The sequence below is a fragment of the Onychostruthus taczanowskii genome, unplaced genomic scaffold, assembly GCF_017590055.1.
Source record: "Onychostruthus taczanowskii isolate IOZ18803 unplaced genomic scaffold, ASM1759005v1 scaffold10, whole genome shotgun sequence".
Taxonomy (NCBI): domain Eukaryota; kingdom Metazoa; phylum Chordata; class Aves; order Passeriformes; family Passeridae; genus Onychostruthus; species Onychostruthus taczanowskii.
The window spans coordinates 14,441,887-14,461,886 of record NW_024496526.1 but is presented as its reverse complement, the minus strand read 5'-3'; the positions used below and the strand labels follow the sequence as shown (position 1 = coordinate 14,461,886).

At 39.0% G+C, this 20,000-nt stretch overlaps 1 protein-coding gene across 10 annotated transcripts in view; it reads left to right on the top strand.

Moving 5' to 3' along the window:
- GTDC1 (glycosyltransferase like domain containing 1) overlaps positions 1–20,000 on the top strand; it is a 198,734-nt gene that overhangs the window by 115,774 nt on the left and 62,960 nt on the right. For all 10 annotated transcript variants that reach the window (XR_005952874.1, XM_041407329.1, XM_041407357.1 and 7 more), the window contains one exon: positions 19,617–19,967. Coding sequence is in view for 9 of the 10 variants with exons in the window: in XM_041407329.1 (XP_041263263.1) it covers positions 19,617–19,967 (351 nt within the window). In the remaining variant the exon portion in view is untranslated. The remainder of the gene's footprint in view (positions 1–19,616; positions 19,968–20,000) is intronic.

Here is a 20,000-nt window from a genome sequence, read left to right as displayed (position 1 = left end):
GTCCATAACTTTTCAGTTGGTGAGCAGCAGGCATTCATTAGGCATTAGACCATCTTTTAGTTAAATAAAATATCCAGTTTATGTTTTACAGTATTAGTTTACTGCTTGGCTTATGAGACAAAAGAATGAAGTAGCTGTTGGTTTGGAGCAGGTTTGGTAAGTGCAACTTTAAAAGAAACAATATTTAACTTTAAAGTTAGTAGAATTTAACAGTATAGCAGCTTAGCAGCTTTGCCTACTTTTAAGAAAAGAAAAGGTTGGTGAGAAGTCAGTAATGAATGCACATTAGGCTCTTTTCTAATTTTCTTCAGAGTTTCGAGCTGTTCTTAAGATTTACGCTGTTCCTAATTTTATATAGTTTATGTCCTGTGTTTGAACCCTGGCTATTTACTACCTTACTGTCTCCTCAGTGTACATTGGGGAAAAAGAAATTGAGAAACAGTATACTTGGGTCTCGTCATGCTTCACTGATTTGAAATAATTTTCCTGTTAATGGCGTATTTAATATTTAGTTTTCCTCCTACCCATGGTAATGCTTTCAAGTGAGAGTAATAAAACTTTTGGAGTGTTCCTGTCTCAGAGACTTGACATAGTTTTTTGTGTTGTATTTAAACTCCAGCCTAAGTAGGCAGAGTAAATTGCAAGTCAGATCCACTGGGCTAATAATATATCAGAAAACAGATTTCTTATCATGCTCTCACATAAAGTACAATTATTTTTCAATCTGATATTATTTAGTGTCTGTTAAATATTATTCTTGATGTGCTTTTAGATTTCTGTTTATGTAGTGACTAATTTCAGTGTCAAACTGGTTTAGGTTCCTCATTTTAGGAACATTGCAGAACTCATTTTAAAAGCCAGATCCAGAGCTCAGTCAATGCATGAATTCCTTGTGTTAAGGCTCAAATTAGTATTAATTGAAGCTGTGGCCTGGGTGAGAAGTGCTGGTAGATTAAATCTGGAAAAAAGAGCTGTGATAGTTTAAAAAAAAAAAGCAAAAGAATGGAACAGCCATTGAATGAAGCATCAAGGAACAAACCTGCCAGACAAGTGCCGTTATGATTTTTCAAATGGGCATGTAAGCTCAATGTCTCGTTAGATTAAATTGTTATGGATGTCCATCCATCTGTGGAAAAGATGGTTATTTCTAGTTAGGGCATTGCCTTTCCTTTCTAATGTGTATCTCACTAATACCAATCATCCCCGTGTCACCTGAGGATCAGAAAGCTGAAATGCACATCATCTGCAACTGTTTTGGGGATGTTGTTTGAAAGTTGAACCTTGCTTTCAATCCAGCTCCATTCCAAACATAATTGTATTATGGAAACTCAATCATCCCTGAATTCGGGGAGCCAGCTTTGAAGTGGCTGGTATCAAATTTTTTTTTTGAGATCTGCTTAAATTTAAAAGAAAAAGAAATAAAAAAATTAAGGGCTTAAGCGCAGTTGGTTTTTAATGAGACTTGAATTTCTAAGTGCTTAAGTCCATTGTGAAGCTGGAAATTAGACTCTGAGGATACTTGGTTCTTTGGAGCTCAGTTTAGACACCTGATCCCACATCATCCTTCTTTGGGAAGAATAGCATTGAAAATGTATTTCTCTAAAGAGACTGGTTTTAAAAATAGATCTATTCCTATAAAACCTGAGACTGATTACTTCCTTGAAAAATCATCTTCCTCTGTTGCTGCCTCTTCAACCCAGTAAAAACCAGGTAGCTTGAAAACTCCTTTTTGGTGGCCAGCACACCTTTGCCATCCAGGGAAGGAGCTGCTACCATGTTAAACTATTTCCTTTTCATTGCAGGCCAACAAATTTGGCTCATCCTGTGGCTTCTCTCAGTTGTTTGAGACTATAATGCCCACTTGCCCCTCTCTTCTAAATCACTTCTCCAGCAGAAGGTTTTGCCTTTTGGGTGTGGGAGCTGTCCTATCCACAGTTGTAAGTCAGGAAATGTAATTAAAAGAATCATAGAAACATTTCATTTGGAAAAACCTTTCAGGATCTTCGAGTCCAACCATTAACTGTGAGAGGGCGGGAGCTACTTCAATTCTCTTTCCACTGAAGAGCTGCATAACTTTGGGTAAAACTCTTCCCCCTCTTCACTTACCCTACGGTTGAAATGGGGCTAATAAGGCTTATAATTTGTATGCTTAGTATGCAAATTGGCAAAGTAAAGCATGCTTAAAAAATGGCCAAGGAACTTGGAAAGCTATTTTTCCTATTAAATCTGGAATAGAAGAAAGTTGCAAAACGTGGTCATCTAATTGCATCTTCACCAAGCATGTGGTCTAAGTGCAAATGTGACTCCAGTGTATAAATCCCTTCAGAAAGTCTATTTTGCCCCAAGAGGAATGGGAGCACACTCAGCAGACTGCAGGAGGATGGGATGCTTGCAACATTTCTTTGCAGCATAATTGCAGCCTCAATGAACCATGAATCCAGCCTAATTAACATAACTGGAACCACAGCAATCATGCTGCCATTCAATTTAGGTTTGGAACATTCCGGTGGAATATCACAATTCTGCTGTTTATTGTCGAGACTGTGGAGAAGTGTCCACTTGCTTTCTTGCTGCTGCCTTGGTGAATTTTTATTATTTCAGGAGAACTGGGGAACTTCAGAAATGGAAGACCGTTAGCTTGATGATTCCATTACTGAATCAACAAATAACTCTATATTACTTCCTGTGAGAAGGCACTTAGACTGTTTAGTATATTGTAAAACTCAAGGGTAAAAGTACCAAATTTCCAAGTTAGACACGGGTTCTGAATTGTGTAATGGCAAATAATTTTGGAACTATTTTGAGTTAAAGGACCACATTCCCAGAATATTAAAAATAGTATATATTACTGTTTGTAATCACTATACCTAAGAGAGACCTTTTATTAGGAGAAAACCAGATTTTTTTAATGTGTTGCTCTGTAAAATACGTGTTTTACTGTTCTGTTGGTTGTGCTGCAGTAAAATCAGGAAGCCACAGAAGTAGATCAGGTACCACTGTCTTGGCATTCGGGCAAAATAACTATCTTTTTGGGACAGAGAAGCCAAGGGACTGCTGAAAATAGCAGTAGGTGAAAAACTGGGACTGGAGGTGGAGGGACAAGGAGGCTTTCTGCATCTCTTGGCCATTAGATGATGGTACTTAGTGCTGGCACTGAAGCCACTTCTGACTGATCTCACAGCTTGGATGGGTGAATCACAAAGTCATTTGGCTTGGAAAAGCCCTATAAGATCATTGAGACCAACTGTGGTTTGGAAATTCCAGAAAAATACTCCAAGGTGGTTTTCTGTTTTGAGAATTCTTTGTCTTGTTTAAGGATTCTTTGATTTGTAACATTTTCCTTGGATGTAACTTCAGCCCTTTCCACTGATTCAGAAAATGCTGTGTTCCTGTTGACTCCCAGACACTGAATTTCCAATTTTTTTGCCCTTTTATTTTTTTCCCTTGATGAAGTTAACTCAGGAAGTGAATTCTCTCATTTTCCACTCTAAGCATCTGAATATAAATTTATCAATAGGGAACTCAAGGCCTGTTTTTGGGCTTGCTTATTTATTTTTCTGCAAGTTGTAACTTAAAATTAACAGTTAATGATAATGAGAGATACCTGATGTAGGCTATACCCTCTAAGTTTGCATTGATCTGTTTTTAACATGCTGTGTATAACTCAGAGCAGTTTACAGAAAACATGTTGCATTATTATTGAATAATAAAGTGAAGAAATCCAACTTCCCACAGTGACTCTTCTTCTCTCCAGCCTCTGAACAAATCCCACTGGCTGTGGGAGGCTCTGGGAAGTTCTCTGTTATAAATCTAGGTTTTAGGTGTTGGTTAGTCATTCCCAGAAGCCTTCATGCACATTTTAGCTGAGACTCTCCAGCTAAACATTTATTAAAGGTGGGGTCAATCAAAGGGCTGGCTGCAGTTGAGGAAGAGCTGGAGGAAGTGCAGAGAACAGCTCAAGTGGTTGGTTCCTGGAAGAACTGAGTCTGTGATTCATCCCTTTGGAAGTGAAGGAGGAGAAAGCAGTGCCAGTTAACTATCACACAGGGTTATGAGAAACATCCAAACGATGGGGAGAGATCGTGGTCTTTCAGCATTTTTATTCCCTGCAGCTGTGATGTGTAAGCTCAGGAAGATGACTGAGCATTGATATTTCCAGAGTTCAATAGCCACGCTTGTTATTGAAGACAGTTACTGAGAATTGACAGAAGAAACTATTTTTGAGGGGAGTTTCCAAGTAGAGATCGTATTTCTGGTTTAGTGTGCAGCAAACCCAGGGTATTTGAATGGTTGTCAGATCTGGGGGAAAGGGAGAATAACTTCTCTGTGGTAAAATATTGCAAAGGAAATAATCAGTCTCCTTCAGAACCAGTGTTTTTTGTTGTTTGTAGGTGCAAATTCAAAAGTGAATCAGATCAAATGTGTCAGAAGTAATTTGAGTGTTTGGTATTTTAAATCTAATGGCACTGTTTCCACAAAAACTCCTGGCTGCTTTTAAAACATTTATATATATTTTTCTGCCTTTTATACAAATTCATGAAATAAGGTCCTTGAAGACACTGAAAAATTTAAGCTGGTCATTCTTGCTGAAGTAAAGTCATGAAAAAAATGTTAAGAAAATACATCTGTAGACAAATACAATCCTTTCCTCTCTATGCTGTTTGAAGGTGTGTTCAGGCTGTTTTAGTGCAAAATGGCAAATTTTCACCTTTGATATCTATCACTGTGTTACTACTATAAGTTTATTTTTTTAATGAGTCACTGCTAGGTACTGAAGAAGTTAAGAAATATTTTAAGGAGAGGTATATTTAAAAAAAAAAAAAAAAAAAAAAAAAAAAAAAAAAAAAAACCAAAAAAACAACACCCAAAATTTTACATGAAGACTTTTTATTTTGTGTGCCTCACAGCTTTAGTAGAGTTGGAAAACAGGAAAAGCTAGGGGTAAATGGGAAAATAAATGGTTGAAAGCTGAGGGCATGGTGATGACCAGGCAGAAAAGAGAGCTGAAATTCTGTTGTTTTGGGGACTGTGACCTACTGTAATGACTGGTGAGCTCCTTTCAGTGAAGAAAATTTCCCAAATATTCCCAACTCTTCTCATCCTTTCAGTTTTTGTTTGGGAGCAGATCCTGAGCCACCTGGCTGCCCTCTCCTGTCAGGGAGTTGAGCAGAGCCAGAAGGTCCCCCCTGAGCCTCCTTTTCTCCAGGCTGAGCCTCCCCTGCCCCACAAAAATGGGCTCTGAGACACAAACCCCAAAGCCTCTGGCTCCAGTCTCTGCTCCAAGCAATTTTCTGAGCATCCAAGGGAGCACAAACCCTATTAAAAAAAAAAAAAAAACCAACAAAAAAAACCAAAACAGGACTTTGATTAATTTTAAGGTGGTTTCCTCTAAAAAGACTCTGAAGATGGGTTTTCAATTAACAATCTAGTTTACATAAAAAGCACATATTGATGAACGTAGTCCATGACTTTTTGCTCAGTCCCATTATTCTCCTCTAATTCATATGCAGAAGTGAAGATTTCCAGTGATCTCACTGTTTACCAAAATCTGAGGGACTTAGAGGTTAATGTTTTTCTCATTTTCTGGTGAGAATTTAATGTTTCCTTTTCTTCACAAAGAACAGTAAGGGAAAAAGAGGAATCTGCTCCCAGAAAGCACCCAAAGGCACTGATGATCCATCAAGAATTAGCTGGATGCTCTTGTGAGAGCTGAAAATTCCCTAACAATTTTTTGGCATAAAATTCTTCTGAATATCTCACAGCCTCATATTTGCCTATTCATATCTGTAATTATATTCCATGCCAGGTCTCACTGATTTACAAATGTAAGTTGCCCATGCTGCTATGAGCCCTTCTCCTGCCAAAAGGCAGAATGATATTAGTACAAACATGATTGTGAGAATCAAAGGTGATACAGCAGCATAGTGAAAATAAAACAATGTTCTTTATGCTTATTCATGTGAAAATACTGGTGGGGGACCTCTTAAATTAATCATACAGTCCTCCTTAAAAATATGTGATCATGAACCTTACCTTCAAATCAGAGCCAATTATATGAGAAGAGCTGATTGCACTCAAATTGTGGAGAGGATTTTTCTTCCCTCAGAAGTTGCTTCTTTAACAAAAAAAGGCATATCTTAAGAATTCTGACTTGAGACAAATAATCCAAAATTGATGCTTGATTGAATCTAAAGATCCAAACTCAATTTATTGTGTTCAAAATGGTGGTGAAAATACTACCCTTCTTTTTGAAGAGCCTCCTAAAAATATCCCAGTGGTTATTAGTGGTGACTTGGATGAGTTGTAGGTATAGACATATTTGGTATCAGAACAAAAAAGAAACACTTAGTATTTTTAAACCCCTGAGGCTTAAAGATCACACAATGTTGTTATATTTGATGTGGTACATCAAACTGTCAATCCAAACTTTTTCTAAAAGATAAACAATATCTTTGCAGTCTGTAGGTTTGCTGTACTGTAAGTATATATTAAATTTGTTTATTAATTTATTTGTATGATTTTAAGCCTTTTCTTGTTAAAACATTTTTTTCCTTAATGCATTAGCATGAATAAATGCCTACATAGAGCTGCAGTTCTTGAGTCCACTTTGCCCTGTTACAGTGGGTTGGGTTTTCTGTTAGTGAAGGACCTCAAAACATGAAAGTCCAGCTCTGTGCAGGGGCTCAGATTAGATCTGAATGCAAGGAAAAGCAACAAAGGTCCACGGAATATCTGGAATCTGCAAATACTTCCTGTGCTTAACCTACACTTTCGTTGCGTGACTGTAAAGAACAGCAAATCTTTGTTCTTTCCCCTCTCAGTTCCCATTCAGTCAGCCCAGAGACACAGGAGAAAGGTTTTGGGGAGCAAAGCTGTTATCAGCCTTCCTACAGTGTGCATCTGATTCTGTCAACAGTGAGTACATCAAACCCAGGAGCTTACACCCACTTTTAAACATCAGAAAAGTTTTGTAAAAACATATTTAGATATATATATATAGATACAGATATATATTTAATTTATAGAACATATAAACTAATATGAACAGAGATTATGAGTGTAAAGTTACTTTACGCCTTTAAGGTGTAGCTCATATTTGTGTTAGTAAGAGCCAGAGCTCTGTTTTTGGATTTAGAAGGGAATTGCATCTGCCTTAGGCAGAGAAAGAGCAAGAGTTTATCTTGCTAAGATCCCAAAATGTTCAACTGGGATAATTAGACTTCTAGAAAGTCACTGAATAATATCCTGAGTTGGAAAGACCCACAAGGGCCATTGAAGTCCAACTCCTGGCTCCGCACAGACCACCCCAAGTCAGTCAGGCTCATCCATTTATGAAAACCTACTAGGGCGTTTAATTCAGCTTTATTCAATAAAAAAAATAAGAATGTCTCAGAAAGGCCTTTCTTATCCTCTGTGTCTGCCAGGAAGGTGTTTTAGCAGCCTCAGGTCTGGTGGGTCTATGCACAGGTAGGGTTGCAGGCCATAGGTTCAGTGATGCATATGCAGAGTACAGAAGGTTATAGCCTACAATTACTTGGAGCTAGAAATGTGGAAAGAAAAATAGTCCATTGCTTCTCACAGCTCAGCTCATGTGATTTGAATCTGGAAGGAATTAACAGCCTAATCCTGTTGATGGATCATCAGCTGCAGAGGTATTGTCAAAGAACTTGTGTCCCTATTCACTGGAACACCTGTATGTAAAGCCACGTCTTAATTGTTCAGGCATGCTGAATCAGACTCCTCTGCCTCAAAACAAAATAGAAAATATAAATATATGGAATGTCCCAATCATCATCCTTATTCTTTTCCTCATCTCAACAAGGTTGCTGTTTTGGCAAACCCTTGTGAAAGCAATCCACTCTTTTCAGTTAAAAGCCATTCATATGGCAACAAACCACCGTTCTTCCCTTTCTATCTGTGTTCATTCATTGAAACTCCAAAGCCTTCCAGCTTACTTCTTGGATTTATAGCCAGCTGGCTGCTGTGTGTAACATGAACATGTTCTGATTGTGCATGACACGTTTTTATCTCGTTTAACCCATAACTGTCCTGTTCACTCCAGGCCACAGCTCACCTGCGGGTATTTAATGTTGGCTGTGCAAGTTCCCCAAGTCATTTCTATCTCTTCACCTCTGACAATCTGCTGTTATTAAGTCAAAAATAAAGCTCAACCCCACAACAACCACCCAAAACCCCCTCCTTGGAACAGATTAGGATAAAATTAATGTGTTCAAGATGGTGGGCCGTAGCTGAGCCAGCTCCTGTGGGATTAGTGCCCACTTTTTGGCATTTAAAATAAACTTTGGAATGACTTTGTAGCACAAGTGCTTTAATAGCAAGTGAGGAGGGGGTGGCAAGGCAGAGAAGGAGATATGCACTTCTTTTTTTCCTTGATTGCTGATTTTTCCAAGGTTAGTCTGATAAGTGATACCTGTGTATTAGCAGGTTTCTGCAGTCTTAGAAGTCAAAGAAATTCAGTGGAAAGGAAATGCTGAAATATCTGCCCTAAGTTACTGAATCATCAATGAGAGGCTTTCATTCAAAGCACGAATATTAAAATTTATTAGCATACTTCAGCTTTGCAGGAAATACAATATGTTATTATTTTTTCTTTATACAACACCACTGGTTGCTAAAAGCAGCAATAGAACCATTAATTAATAGTAGTAGTCCTGGATAATGTCATAATAAGCAATGCAACGTATTAAAGCACATTAATTCCTGCCAGCTATCAGGAGGAACTTTTAGATATTTGAAAGGCCCATTAGGTTTGTTTACATTCTGAGTGGAAGCTGGTATGCTTTGGCAGGGGCTGAACCACACTTTAGTACTTCACTCCAGTGGTGTTGGATTTCCTGACTGTCGTGCAAGCCTGTAATATATTGTCACCACTTCAGGGCAGCCTGGCTCTCCAGGACAGAGGGTACAACCCAGACCAGGGCATTTCCCAAAGCTAGGGTGTCTTTGCTGCCATAAAAATGAAAATAACTGAAATTATTTGTAACAGAAGCAATTTTTCCACAATGGAAAAGGTGATCCAGGAATTAAACCCATGCCTTCAGGTGTATTAACCTAACAGAGCAAGAAAAATATGCTGGCCTTTAAATTGCACTAACAATCTGGAAAGGATTTTCCAACTGGGGTTATGTTAAGTGTTAATAGTGAAACCTGGGTGCTTTTTCCTTTGATCTCTCTTTGAGCTCATATAGAATAATAGGATCAAAATAAAATGCCATTTATATGAACACCTTGTTCTTTTGATCTCAGCACCAAAAATTCTGTCTGCAGCTACAGCCTAGCAAACAGTGCATCTGCTCCTTTTAGTTGGACCTTCTAGTTATCATAACTTTTAATAAGTGGTGTCACAGCCAATTTTCTGTGCAGTTCATGAACTTAGTCGTCATTTTTGCCCTAAGAATCTTTAACTACCTTTTCAGAAGAATTTAAAATAAGGTATACAGGACCTGTAAACTATTGGCTTGTGGTTGGTTGTGCATATGCATGTTGAGTGTATGATTTAAACATCTGTATAGTGCAATGTTTCGAAGTATAATGTTGTTCTTGGAGTACTTGGGCAAAACTGTTGAATTAGTGTAGCTAATGAATGGGGGAGAGTGTTTTAGGGGAAAGAACAGTTGGGATAATGGTGGATTTCATAGGTGCTAGGTTCAGAATCCCTGCTTTTTCCATCAGGGAGGTGATGGACCCTGTGATGTCTGGGTGGTAGCCAAGCCTTTCTCTTCATCACCCACGTCTGCAGGAAAGAGCACAGAAGGGTTGCACCTGGTAGTTATGGATCCCGTTAGTTTTATGTCAAAGTCAGGTCTGTGGATGAACATGAGCACCCTGCAGCTCTTTATTCCCCAGGGCTGATGGTCAGGAATGTTCCTTTGGAAGCCGTCATTGTAAGCACTTCATGTGAAGCCACTTCCTCATGCTCTTTCAAATCTCTTAGTAAGATTCATTCTCCTCTTTGACTCCCCTGAAGCAGCTGAGCTGTTTATTCTGATGACTGATGGTGTCCCATTGTGATCCCTGCTTTAGCTGTTGTAACCTCCCAGAGCAGAGGAGCTGGGCACGAAGTGCTGTGCCAAGTGAAAGCAAATAAACCCAAGTCCTGCAGTTCACCAGAGTCATAATTGCTGCTGCCCAGGAAGAGGGATTAACAAGTGAAGAAACACTAGCTAGGAGAGATCCAGTGGCCAAGCTGAGTCTTGGGTGTCAGATGTCTCTCTCAGGCTTTGCATCCCTCTGTAATTTATATTTAGCTGCTAGGCTGGCGTGATAGGAGCAGTCAGCTCGTGAGGAACACTGCTGGGAAAGTGTTCAGCTCTTGCTGAAATGGCTGCACTTGAGCTTGTGGCACACGAGCTGTCCTCCAGCAAGTTTTGTTTTTTGGTTTGTTTTGCAGACTTAGTTGGCTCTCTGCACTCTGTCACAAGGCAGGAGTGTTGCAGAGAGCCATAACCATGGCTATAACCTATAACCCTCTTCTTGTAAAGTAGTGCAGTGTAATTCATTGTGTGCAATAAAGATACTGAGCTAGTTTGAGCACCAGAAGCAGCAAGGATGTGTTTGTGCAGCACTGCCCTGGGATTGAGGCATCCTGCTGGCATCAGGTCTCCCTGCTAATGCAGCCACTCTGCCTCCAGTCCTTCCCTAAGCAGTACAGAACTAAAGTTGGGAAAGTTTGCTGCTGCAGTTGTCCTAAAAGGCAGTATCTGCCCAGCTCTTAATTTCAGCAGGTTATATGTCCCTGTTCATCTTCCACCAGTTCTCATTTCCTATCCCGGAATTCAGACCTACTTTTTTTGCATCAATTAAAGGAAGGTTGTGGGATTCTTTGGCCAAGGAGTTAAAAAGCTACAAAGATTGGTAGTTTCCCTCCCTACAATAGGAATGTGATTGCCCTAGTTCTGTGGTTAGCATGAAACAAGTCAGCTCTGTCATGAAGTCAGTGGGGTACAAGTTAATACAAGGTAGTAAAGGAATAAAACAGCAAAGTCCACAGTCTTTTATGACAAAACCAGTATGATCCTGCTGCAATATAAGGCCCTGCTGTGAATGGTATTTTCTGATGCTTGGATAAGTGCAATTTACATATATACAAAGTATATGAGTAAAGTTATAAAAGTATACTTGGTATTTTACTTTTCCCCCCCTTGAAAGTAATTTTCTATTGTTCAAACTTTCAGCTTTCACTGGTTTTGTTTCTAAAAACCCCAAAAGGAAAAGAAAATAACAAAAGTCCATAAAGGCAAAAGGGATATGTTCTCATTTCGGTTCACAGAATTTCCTGCCTTTAAACAATACAAATATATGCCCTTAGGTTTCCAATGTTCTGGAAGGATACTGAATCCTTGAAACAGATCAAATTAAAAGCAAGTCCACTATAGAAACATCAAGTTGTAGCAGCGTGTCCAATAGATCTCAACAAGAATTTATTGAGGGTGTTTTAACCACGTTGCCTAGACTTGCAAAATCCTAAACTGCTGAATCCATGAGGGAATAGACACTTAGAAACAGCAAGTTCTAGGCTGAACTGTGCACAAGTAAAATCTGATGCTTAATTAATTGGTGCCTGTTCATTACAGGCCCCATTCAAAGCAGTTATTTAATATAACTTTGAAAAGTATCCACAAGCAGAGCGAGTGTGGGCAGTTTTTAATGTCACTGGTAGCTCCGTGATGGGCCACCAGCGTTTTACAGAATTTCCAGGGACTGTGGCTCCCCAAGGATTCTTTTGGCACCCAAATGCTGAAAGCCAGATGATCAGGGATCATAGATCAGCATCACCATCACCCTGATTTGTACCAGAAGGGAGTCCAAGGGTTTTGTGGCGTTTTTCCCCCTGTAAGGACACTGCTGCCAATAGTATTAATATTTTTAGAGCTTTGTGGCAAAAACCTTATCCTTTCAGAGCAAAACTTCTGGTGAATGAGACTGGGACTTGTTAAAGCTGGGATTAGAACTTGGAATTTCCTCTAGTCCACACTGCCTGGTTGAGATACAAATGCTACACATTTAAACTTCAGTTGTAGTGCAAGAGCAAAATGCAAATTAATGTAGTAACACGTTTTCAAATGGAGGTTAAAGTCTCTGCATTAGCAGGTCCTGAGGGGCAGAGCCAGTTTACTGGAATGCCCTGTGGCTGGGATAGCTCCACAACAGGCAAAAAATGCATTTTTTTTGCCATTTGAATATTGTATTATTGACGAAGTGTGGTTTAAATTTTGGTGTGCATACAATTATTGTTTTTAATTAGTTTCCCTAGCTTTTTTCATGTGAAAGCAGGCTTCATTGCCTGTTTATTTCTTGGGGTACCTGAGAAAACCTTAAGTAGTTCAGGTGAAGTATGTGTTTTCCTGAGAAACACACAGACATTTGCATTTGCACAGGCGAGTGAATTATCAAAACCAGATGTAAGCAAGTGGAACATTTTACATAAATTTATTAAAATCATTATTTACCTGTAAGTTATAAGAAGGGCTTAGTTGCACTAGTTTGCTGCCAATATGTACTGCCAATAATCTGCCAAAAAGCAGCTTGCTGACAAAATCCCTGAAATGGTTTGCTTATGATTGCACAGAATGTTACAACCCCGAGTCAAATGAAAACCTACTATAAACGAACTCTTTGATGGTGGATTCGCTGGAATATGGTATTGATATATGGTGTACAGTTTATGTGGATTATGTATACTGTGCAAGAAATATGGATATCTATTAAGGGTAACATGATATGTAATCGGTTAGGACAGTTATTGTTTTCAGTGTTTGCTAGGAATAAGATCACAGGGTGACTGCTCAGTTCTGAAATACAGATTATTCCTGTGCTGCCCAAAGCACCAGCAGGCCATTTCTCCAATTAATACACAAAGACTATTGAAAATGTAAAATATCTGACATCTATACAGAGTAATTTTAAAGGCAACTTTACTTCTAGGAACAATTTATACATTACATAAACTTGTATTTTTCATCCAAGTATCATTTCGAGAATAGCCTAAATATTGGAGGCCATGGGGAAACATAATATTACGATAATGTTCTTTGGTGCGGTTTGGAAGGTTTTAGGAAACATTTGGAAGTATTTTTCTCATAAAGTCATTTAACTATTGAAGTGTTATGCTAGCACTCCCTTCTGCATTGTGTATGTTGCAAAGCAGCCTAGTTAAAGGGGACATTCATCCCCTATATCCTGATTAAAAGTAGTTTCAAAACCCAGGAAATTATATGTTATAGGATCCTGGGTTTAGTTTAATTAAAAGGAAAAAAAAATTCAGGTGTGGTACTAGTTTTCAAGCACTCATTTCCAGTTGTGCTTAGCAAGGGGAGATACTGTATTGGGTAGAACTCTTTGTAAAATTTGCATTCTCTAAATAAGCACTTGAGAGCTTAGTTAGGTTTTTTTTGTTTGTTTGTTTGTTTTCTGTTTAAGGAAACACTAATGAACATGACCAATCCTTTAAAATCCTAAAGAGTCTTAAAAACCTTGCAATTCTCAGAAGCCTAACTCTTTTTTCCCCATAGTGCAAGTCATTCTTTTGAACTTCTGTTAAAGTAGAACTTAAGTCAACAATTTCTAAATTTCTGGCAATTGTTACCAAGAGGACTCTTAGAGCTCCAAAAGTTACTTTGTGGTGTCAGTGGAGCAGATCTACATGGTCACAGTGTTTAATTATAGAGAAAATTACCTTTTTTTCCTGAACTATTAATTAATCCATGTATTCATAACTTGCACAAAAAACCACACAAGTTATTTTCACCTGCACTATAAAATATGTATTTTAGTTCATTACCATCTTTCTGAGGAGCTCTTAAATTATCATCATTCCATTTCTGGAGAATGATGGACACAGAAATTATAACTTCAGAGACTCTTGTAGTCACTGTTAAAGGACTTCAGAGAATTAAAGACGTGAACTCAGAAATAATATATTTAGGGTCAGACTGGTCTTATTTGATGTCAAAGAGAACTTTGCCTTTCACTTTGCTTGTTTCACTGCAGGCTAGAGTTTTGCATGGATTTTGGGGAATAATTTTTGGCACACTGACACTGGCTGCCCTGAGAAGCTGTGGCTGTCCCATCCCTGGGAATGTCCAAGGCCAGGCTGGAGCAGCCTGGTCTAGTGGATGGTGCCTCTGCCCATGACAGGGTGTTGGAACTTGTTTTTGAGGTCCCTTCCAAGCCATTCTGTGAATGAGAGTTGAAGAACAGTTTTGTTAAAATCCTGGTCCTCTGGGATGTTAGAGTACACCTGGCACAGGGACCTTAATGTTAGAAATGCAAGTGTAACCTTGAGGGGAAGGTTGAGAGGCCAGTTTGAGCATCCTCCTTAGATTGACCTACAGATGTGACATCTTTGAGCATTAAGAAATAGGAGTGTTGTTGAATTAGAGTTAAATAGATTGGAAAGAAATGTGTAAATGTTAATTAGAAGTGGGAATTTTTGACAGTGTCAAATGTGGATATTGGATATTGAGGGATTTCACTCAGAAATTATTTGGAAAAACAGGTGGAAGTTACAATTTGAGGAAAGATACTTATCCTGTTGGCCTTCTTCTCTCTTTACTATTGAGATCTCTCTTGCCTTCCTCATCTTCCTTCCTCACTCAGATGGACCAAGCTGAGTCCAAGCCAACTGCCTGTGGTTGGTCTGGATCCAGCCTCTCTTTTCCAGGACCATCTTTGGATCCTGTCTGCTAATCAGGCATCCACTGGAGTGTCAGGGTTGTTGCATTCAGCTGTGTTGCTAAAACAGTATTATTTTGGCTATTTTATCAGAAATAAGTCAGACCTTGTGATATCCCTCCGTGGTTTATCTGTTGTCTAGGTTACACACCCGTCCTGCACCCCGGCCAGGATGGAAGATGTCCTGGTCAGCCTCACCTCTCTCCCATACTGTTGTTATTTAATATCTGCATGTGCAAACTGCATTCTTGACGTTTGGTGGGAGTTAAAATCGACTGGAGGAGGCTCTTGAGCAACCTGTCCAGTTGCATGGGTCTTCCAACCTCAGTGGTTCCCCGAGTTTCTCCTCTGCCATGGGAAAGAGAAGACAATGATCACACCTCAAATAAAATTTCGTATTCCTACATCCTGCAGTTTTCAAGCAGGGAAATCAGTGTAAACCCGTGCTTATTGTACCCAGGAAAAGGCACATTCTGCTGTGGGAAGACAAGCTGAGCCGCAGACCTTGGATTTTCTTTTGCGATGCCCTTCCCAGTGCTTAATCTTGGCTCTGTTCAGTTTTCTTTCTGTTCTCTCTCTTTGCTCCTAATCCTTGTCCATGCTTATAAGCCCCTAATATTTATATGGCATTATCTGTGTTAGAGATTACTGCTGACAAGTAATCTCTTCCCTCTTCTGAATGAAGAATTACAGCCACTGCTGAAGATCAGAAAGTGAAATTAGATCCCTGAAAGTATGTGACAACTTCAATAAACCCTAATATCAAATTCTCTGAATATTGGGGATCTTCTTTCAAGCTTTTAGGTTTGAACTGTAGTACAGCTTCAGGACACCTGACCACACTTAGCAACATTTTTTTTTTTGCTGTAGGGCAAAATGTGACAGTAGTTGCAGAGAAAAAATAAATAAATTAAAAATGAGCTATGACTGTTCTCCCAGTTCTGTAATTTCTTGCAATCTTTTGAGAAGTAGCTAAATATAAACAGCATCAGTTTTATTGTTATCAACTGATTCATAATATTAAAGATAAAATGTAAATGTATGATTTTATATATCAATAAGCGTGTACTAATGGAGTTGCTGTCTGTTCCTGTTCAGCACCCAAAAATCTGGGGGTTTTTGTTTTGTTTTGATTAGTTTTTTTACTTTATTTCTTAGAATAGAATCAGCAAAATTCTTGAGTTTTGAAAAAAAAAAAAAACTACTTTGGTATTTCTACAGTGCTTGGGCAGTAGTAGGTGTGCATGGCTTGGAGCAACCTGGTCTAGTGGCAGGTGTCCCTGCCCATGGCAGGAGGATTGGAATGGGATAATCCTTAAAGTTGCTTCCCACTCAGACCATTCCATAACTCTATTATTTTTAAACTTTTTAATTGCAATATTAAAAAAAAATCCATTGCACTTTCAGAACTCCTACTTTACACCCAAATGTAACTACATTTACAGAAGGGCCAATTTTTATTGCTTTAAAAAAATTTATTTATTTATTCTATCCATCCTTGCAGTCTCTTGAGGCAGTTGTGTAATTTGGTGTAACCTAAACCAGAACTCCAGTTCATCTTTCTAATGTGGTTTCTATTCATCGAGCAGTGACATCATGGCCCTTCCATCCTTTTTTGTTGTTGTTGTTTTTAATAAAATGGTGCACAAAGTGACTTTTGGTGCCATGGAAAAGAAACCAATCCCCATAAATAACTTTTCATTAGGGCAAATAAAGTGCAGTGAATAAACACATACGGTTGAACATGGCAACAAATTACAAAAAAGAAATGTGTGTGGGAAAAACACACTTCTGCTTCAAAGAAAAGTACATGGATTTCTTCAGAGCGGGGTTTTGTGGCATAAATGAAAAGAAAATATATAATATATAGGTTGTGAGTTAACAAATCTGTTACTCACAGTAGCAAATATTTAGATTGAAACTCTGAATTTCAGGATATTGAATTTTTGTTACCTATGAACTTAGTTTAATATTTAACCCATCTTTTTAACTAAACATCTAGACCTAGTATGCAAAAAGGGAAAGTTTTCAAGGCTTACTCTTTGTAGAGGCTTCATAAAGTTTTAAAATTGACTGTTCAATGTGTTGGAAAGCCTCAAAAATCAGAATAAATAAAAGAAATTTGAAAACAAGTTGCCATTCTAAAATTAGATATCTAAGTCCTCCCTGTTTGTTCTGAAGTTTCAGTGTTTAAATATATATGAGTTATGCATAAAAGTAAAACATTTTCCATGTTTTTTTTTAAATATAAGGGACAGTACCTTTTGGAATCTGTTGAAAGTGTTAATGTTTGTAAGCTTTGATGATAATTCTTTTTCTGGAAGGTTTCACATGTGCAAGAGTTCATTACAACAAGTTAGTAATAATAATAAAATGCTTCTCCCATATTTAAAATAGAATGTTGTGGCATTTTTCTTGCGTGACTGGTGTGTTTTGTAATGAAGACTGAGAAAAAATGTGTGTCCTTCTCGAAAATGAAACCCCACTTCTCTGCTGTGGTGGCTCTCTAGGTGGTTTTATAGAATCATGGAGTAGTTTGGGTTAGAAAGGACTTTAAAGATTATTTCATTCCACTCCTTGCCACTACCTTCCACTATCCCAGGTTACTCCAAGCTCTGTCCCACCTGGCTTTGGACACTTCCAGGGATCCAGGGGCAGCCACAGCTTCTCTGGGCACTCTGTGTAGTCTTTCACCACCTTTATGATAAAAATTACAAAAATTTAAAACCTTCTTTCTTACAGCTAGTCTTTCAAGCCTGTGTCTGCTCCTGCTCCAGCCTTGTTTCTCCATAACCATCATGGTGATACAGAAGTCTTGCATGCTCTTGATTTTTTAAATGACTGAGGTCTGGGCCGGTACTGAGAGATACCTCTGGAAGGTGGCAGAAAAGAAGAATTAATGTGAGTCTGGAGGACCAAAAATGTGCTGGAGAAAACATAAACACAAAACCTGCACTAACTAGACATTGTCTTTTCCCAGCATGCTTTTGGGAAATGCACAAGAACAGGTTTAGATGACTTTGTGTTGTTATTAGTTTATTTTCAGGTCATTTATTTAAGTGTCATAAAGAACATTAGCTGGTGGTTAGGGACTCCAATATCCATTATATCATTCCAATCATGTGGACAAGTTTATACTACACATGATTTACAATGGTCTTTCCGCCGTAGAAATTGTTCTCCTCAGGTACAAGGTTTTATTCGTGGTTGTATTTAGCAGAATCCAAGTGGCTGAGCGCAGAGACGTCTTCCAATCAAAGTCCAAAAATTAATGCCTTTCCACGAACACCATGGATTGCAGCAAGAGCTGTTTATGGCTCTCTGCCTACATCTTTTATCATGTCTCCACTGTTGTTAGTAAAATATACAGAACTACTTTATGCCAAAACAATGGAAGTTAATGCAGATAACTTGTTCCAAAGTTAACCATCAAATAAATCTCTCTCTCTCTTTTTTTTTTCTTTCAAACTGTTAAGTGAAATGGTGTTCTAAAACTTTTAAAAATTGTCAAGATGATGAATACTGTGTGTGTAATACAAGTAAATACCATGGAATTGATTGCACACACATGTCTTAAATAAAAGATATTAAAGAGTATATTCCAGAGAGAAATCGGTGGAGTTTTATCTAATATTATTCAGAATTCTGCAATGACAGATCAGATTTATAAGGGTTGAAAACTAAGGAGGAAACCTGTTCAGAAACAGAAATGGTGCAGTGAGTGGATGGTTGGCTAGGAGATTAAAGACAGGCAGGGGGATAGAGCCTGCCTAGGTAGCCTGACCTCTCACACCTCAAGCAATTTGTCTTAACAGCAGTAATTTTTCAAAATATCTTAGTTAAATTTGGGTTGGTAAATCAGTCCTTTCAATGCAGTCACAACTTCGTAGTTTAGGAAAAATCCCTTAACCTGTTTCTGCTTCAGCTTTTCCCATGTGTAAATATTTAAAAGTACATCCTGACGGGGCTGTGTCTGTGCTTCGGAGGAGCCACCAGCAGCCAGTGTTAGGTCTGTGACCAAAGGCTGAGGGAACTGGGATTGTGCAGCCTGGAGAAGAGAAGGCTCCAGGGGGACCTCAGTGCCCCTTCCAGTGCCTAAAGGGCCTGCAGGAGAGCTGGACAGGACTTTGAGCAAGGGATGGAGGGACAGGACAAGGGGGAATGGCTTCAACTGGCAGAGGACATTTAAATGGAGTGTTGGGAAGGAATTGTTCCCTCTGAGTGTGGTGAGGTCCTGGCAGAGGTTGTCCAGAGAAACTGTGGCTCCCCCATCCCATGAAGTGTCCAAGGCCAGGTTGGACAGGGCTTGGAGAAACCTGGGATAGTGGAAGGTGTCTCCATGGCAGGGGGCTTGGAATTGAGATGGTTTTTCAGGTCCCTTCCAACCCAAGCCATCCACTGATTGTAGGATTCTTTGTGTGGAATTCAACCATACCAAATTTGTATTTCTGAACTCAGAGAATCTGCTTTTTGTTCCTTGGGAGAAAAGGTCGACTCTCACCCAGCTCCATCCTCCTTTCAGATATTGTAAAGAACAATAAGGCCTCTACAACTAGGATGAAGGATTGCTACCAATCTTAGAAGTAATACTGGCAAAAATTCCAAAACTTTCCTGGCAGAGTTGCCCTCTTTCTTCCAGAGGTGTTTGTATTATTTTATTTTAGCAGGTAAATAGTTTTACTCTCCCTGTTCATGCATGTGTCATTAGGGAATGCATGGTTTTATTTCTCAGGTGCCATATTCACCAAAATAAAGCGTATCTTCCTGAATTCATGTTGTCGTTTAGATGGATGTAAAATATCGACCATATTTTACCTTCTAATGTGCTATTGCTTAATGAGTTGTCAGGTGAAACTTTAATCCAGCATAAACAAAATACAGATTTTTTTTTCTTTTTGTTTGTTTGTTCCTTTTCCTCCCAGGTTCATGCCAGAGCATAAACTTGCCCGTTTGGAAAAGGTAATTGGTGTTAAAAGGAATGGAGATGCTTATCAGTCAGAGGGGCTGCCTGGGCAGCAGGAGAGCAGAGCTGTAATGAAAACCAGTGATGCACATCCTGAGTCTGGACTTTGTGAGCCCCAGCCTGGACCCTGCACCACACAGCACGAGGGGCTGCCCTCCCCAGCAGCAGCCCCAGTCCAGGCTGAAGCACCAGAAAGTACAAATCCTTGTCAAGGGGAAGATAAGCAACGTCTGACTTTTAACCTCTCTAATATCTTGAGTGGACTGGACTATCAGCAAAGACCTCTGCACATTGCCTGGCCTCACAGGTGGTAAGTGAACAAACCCAAACGCTGTGCCTTCAA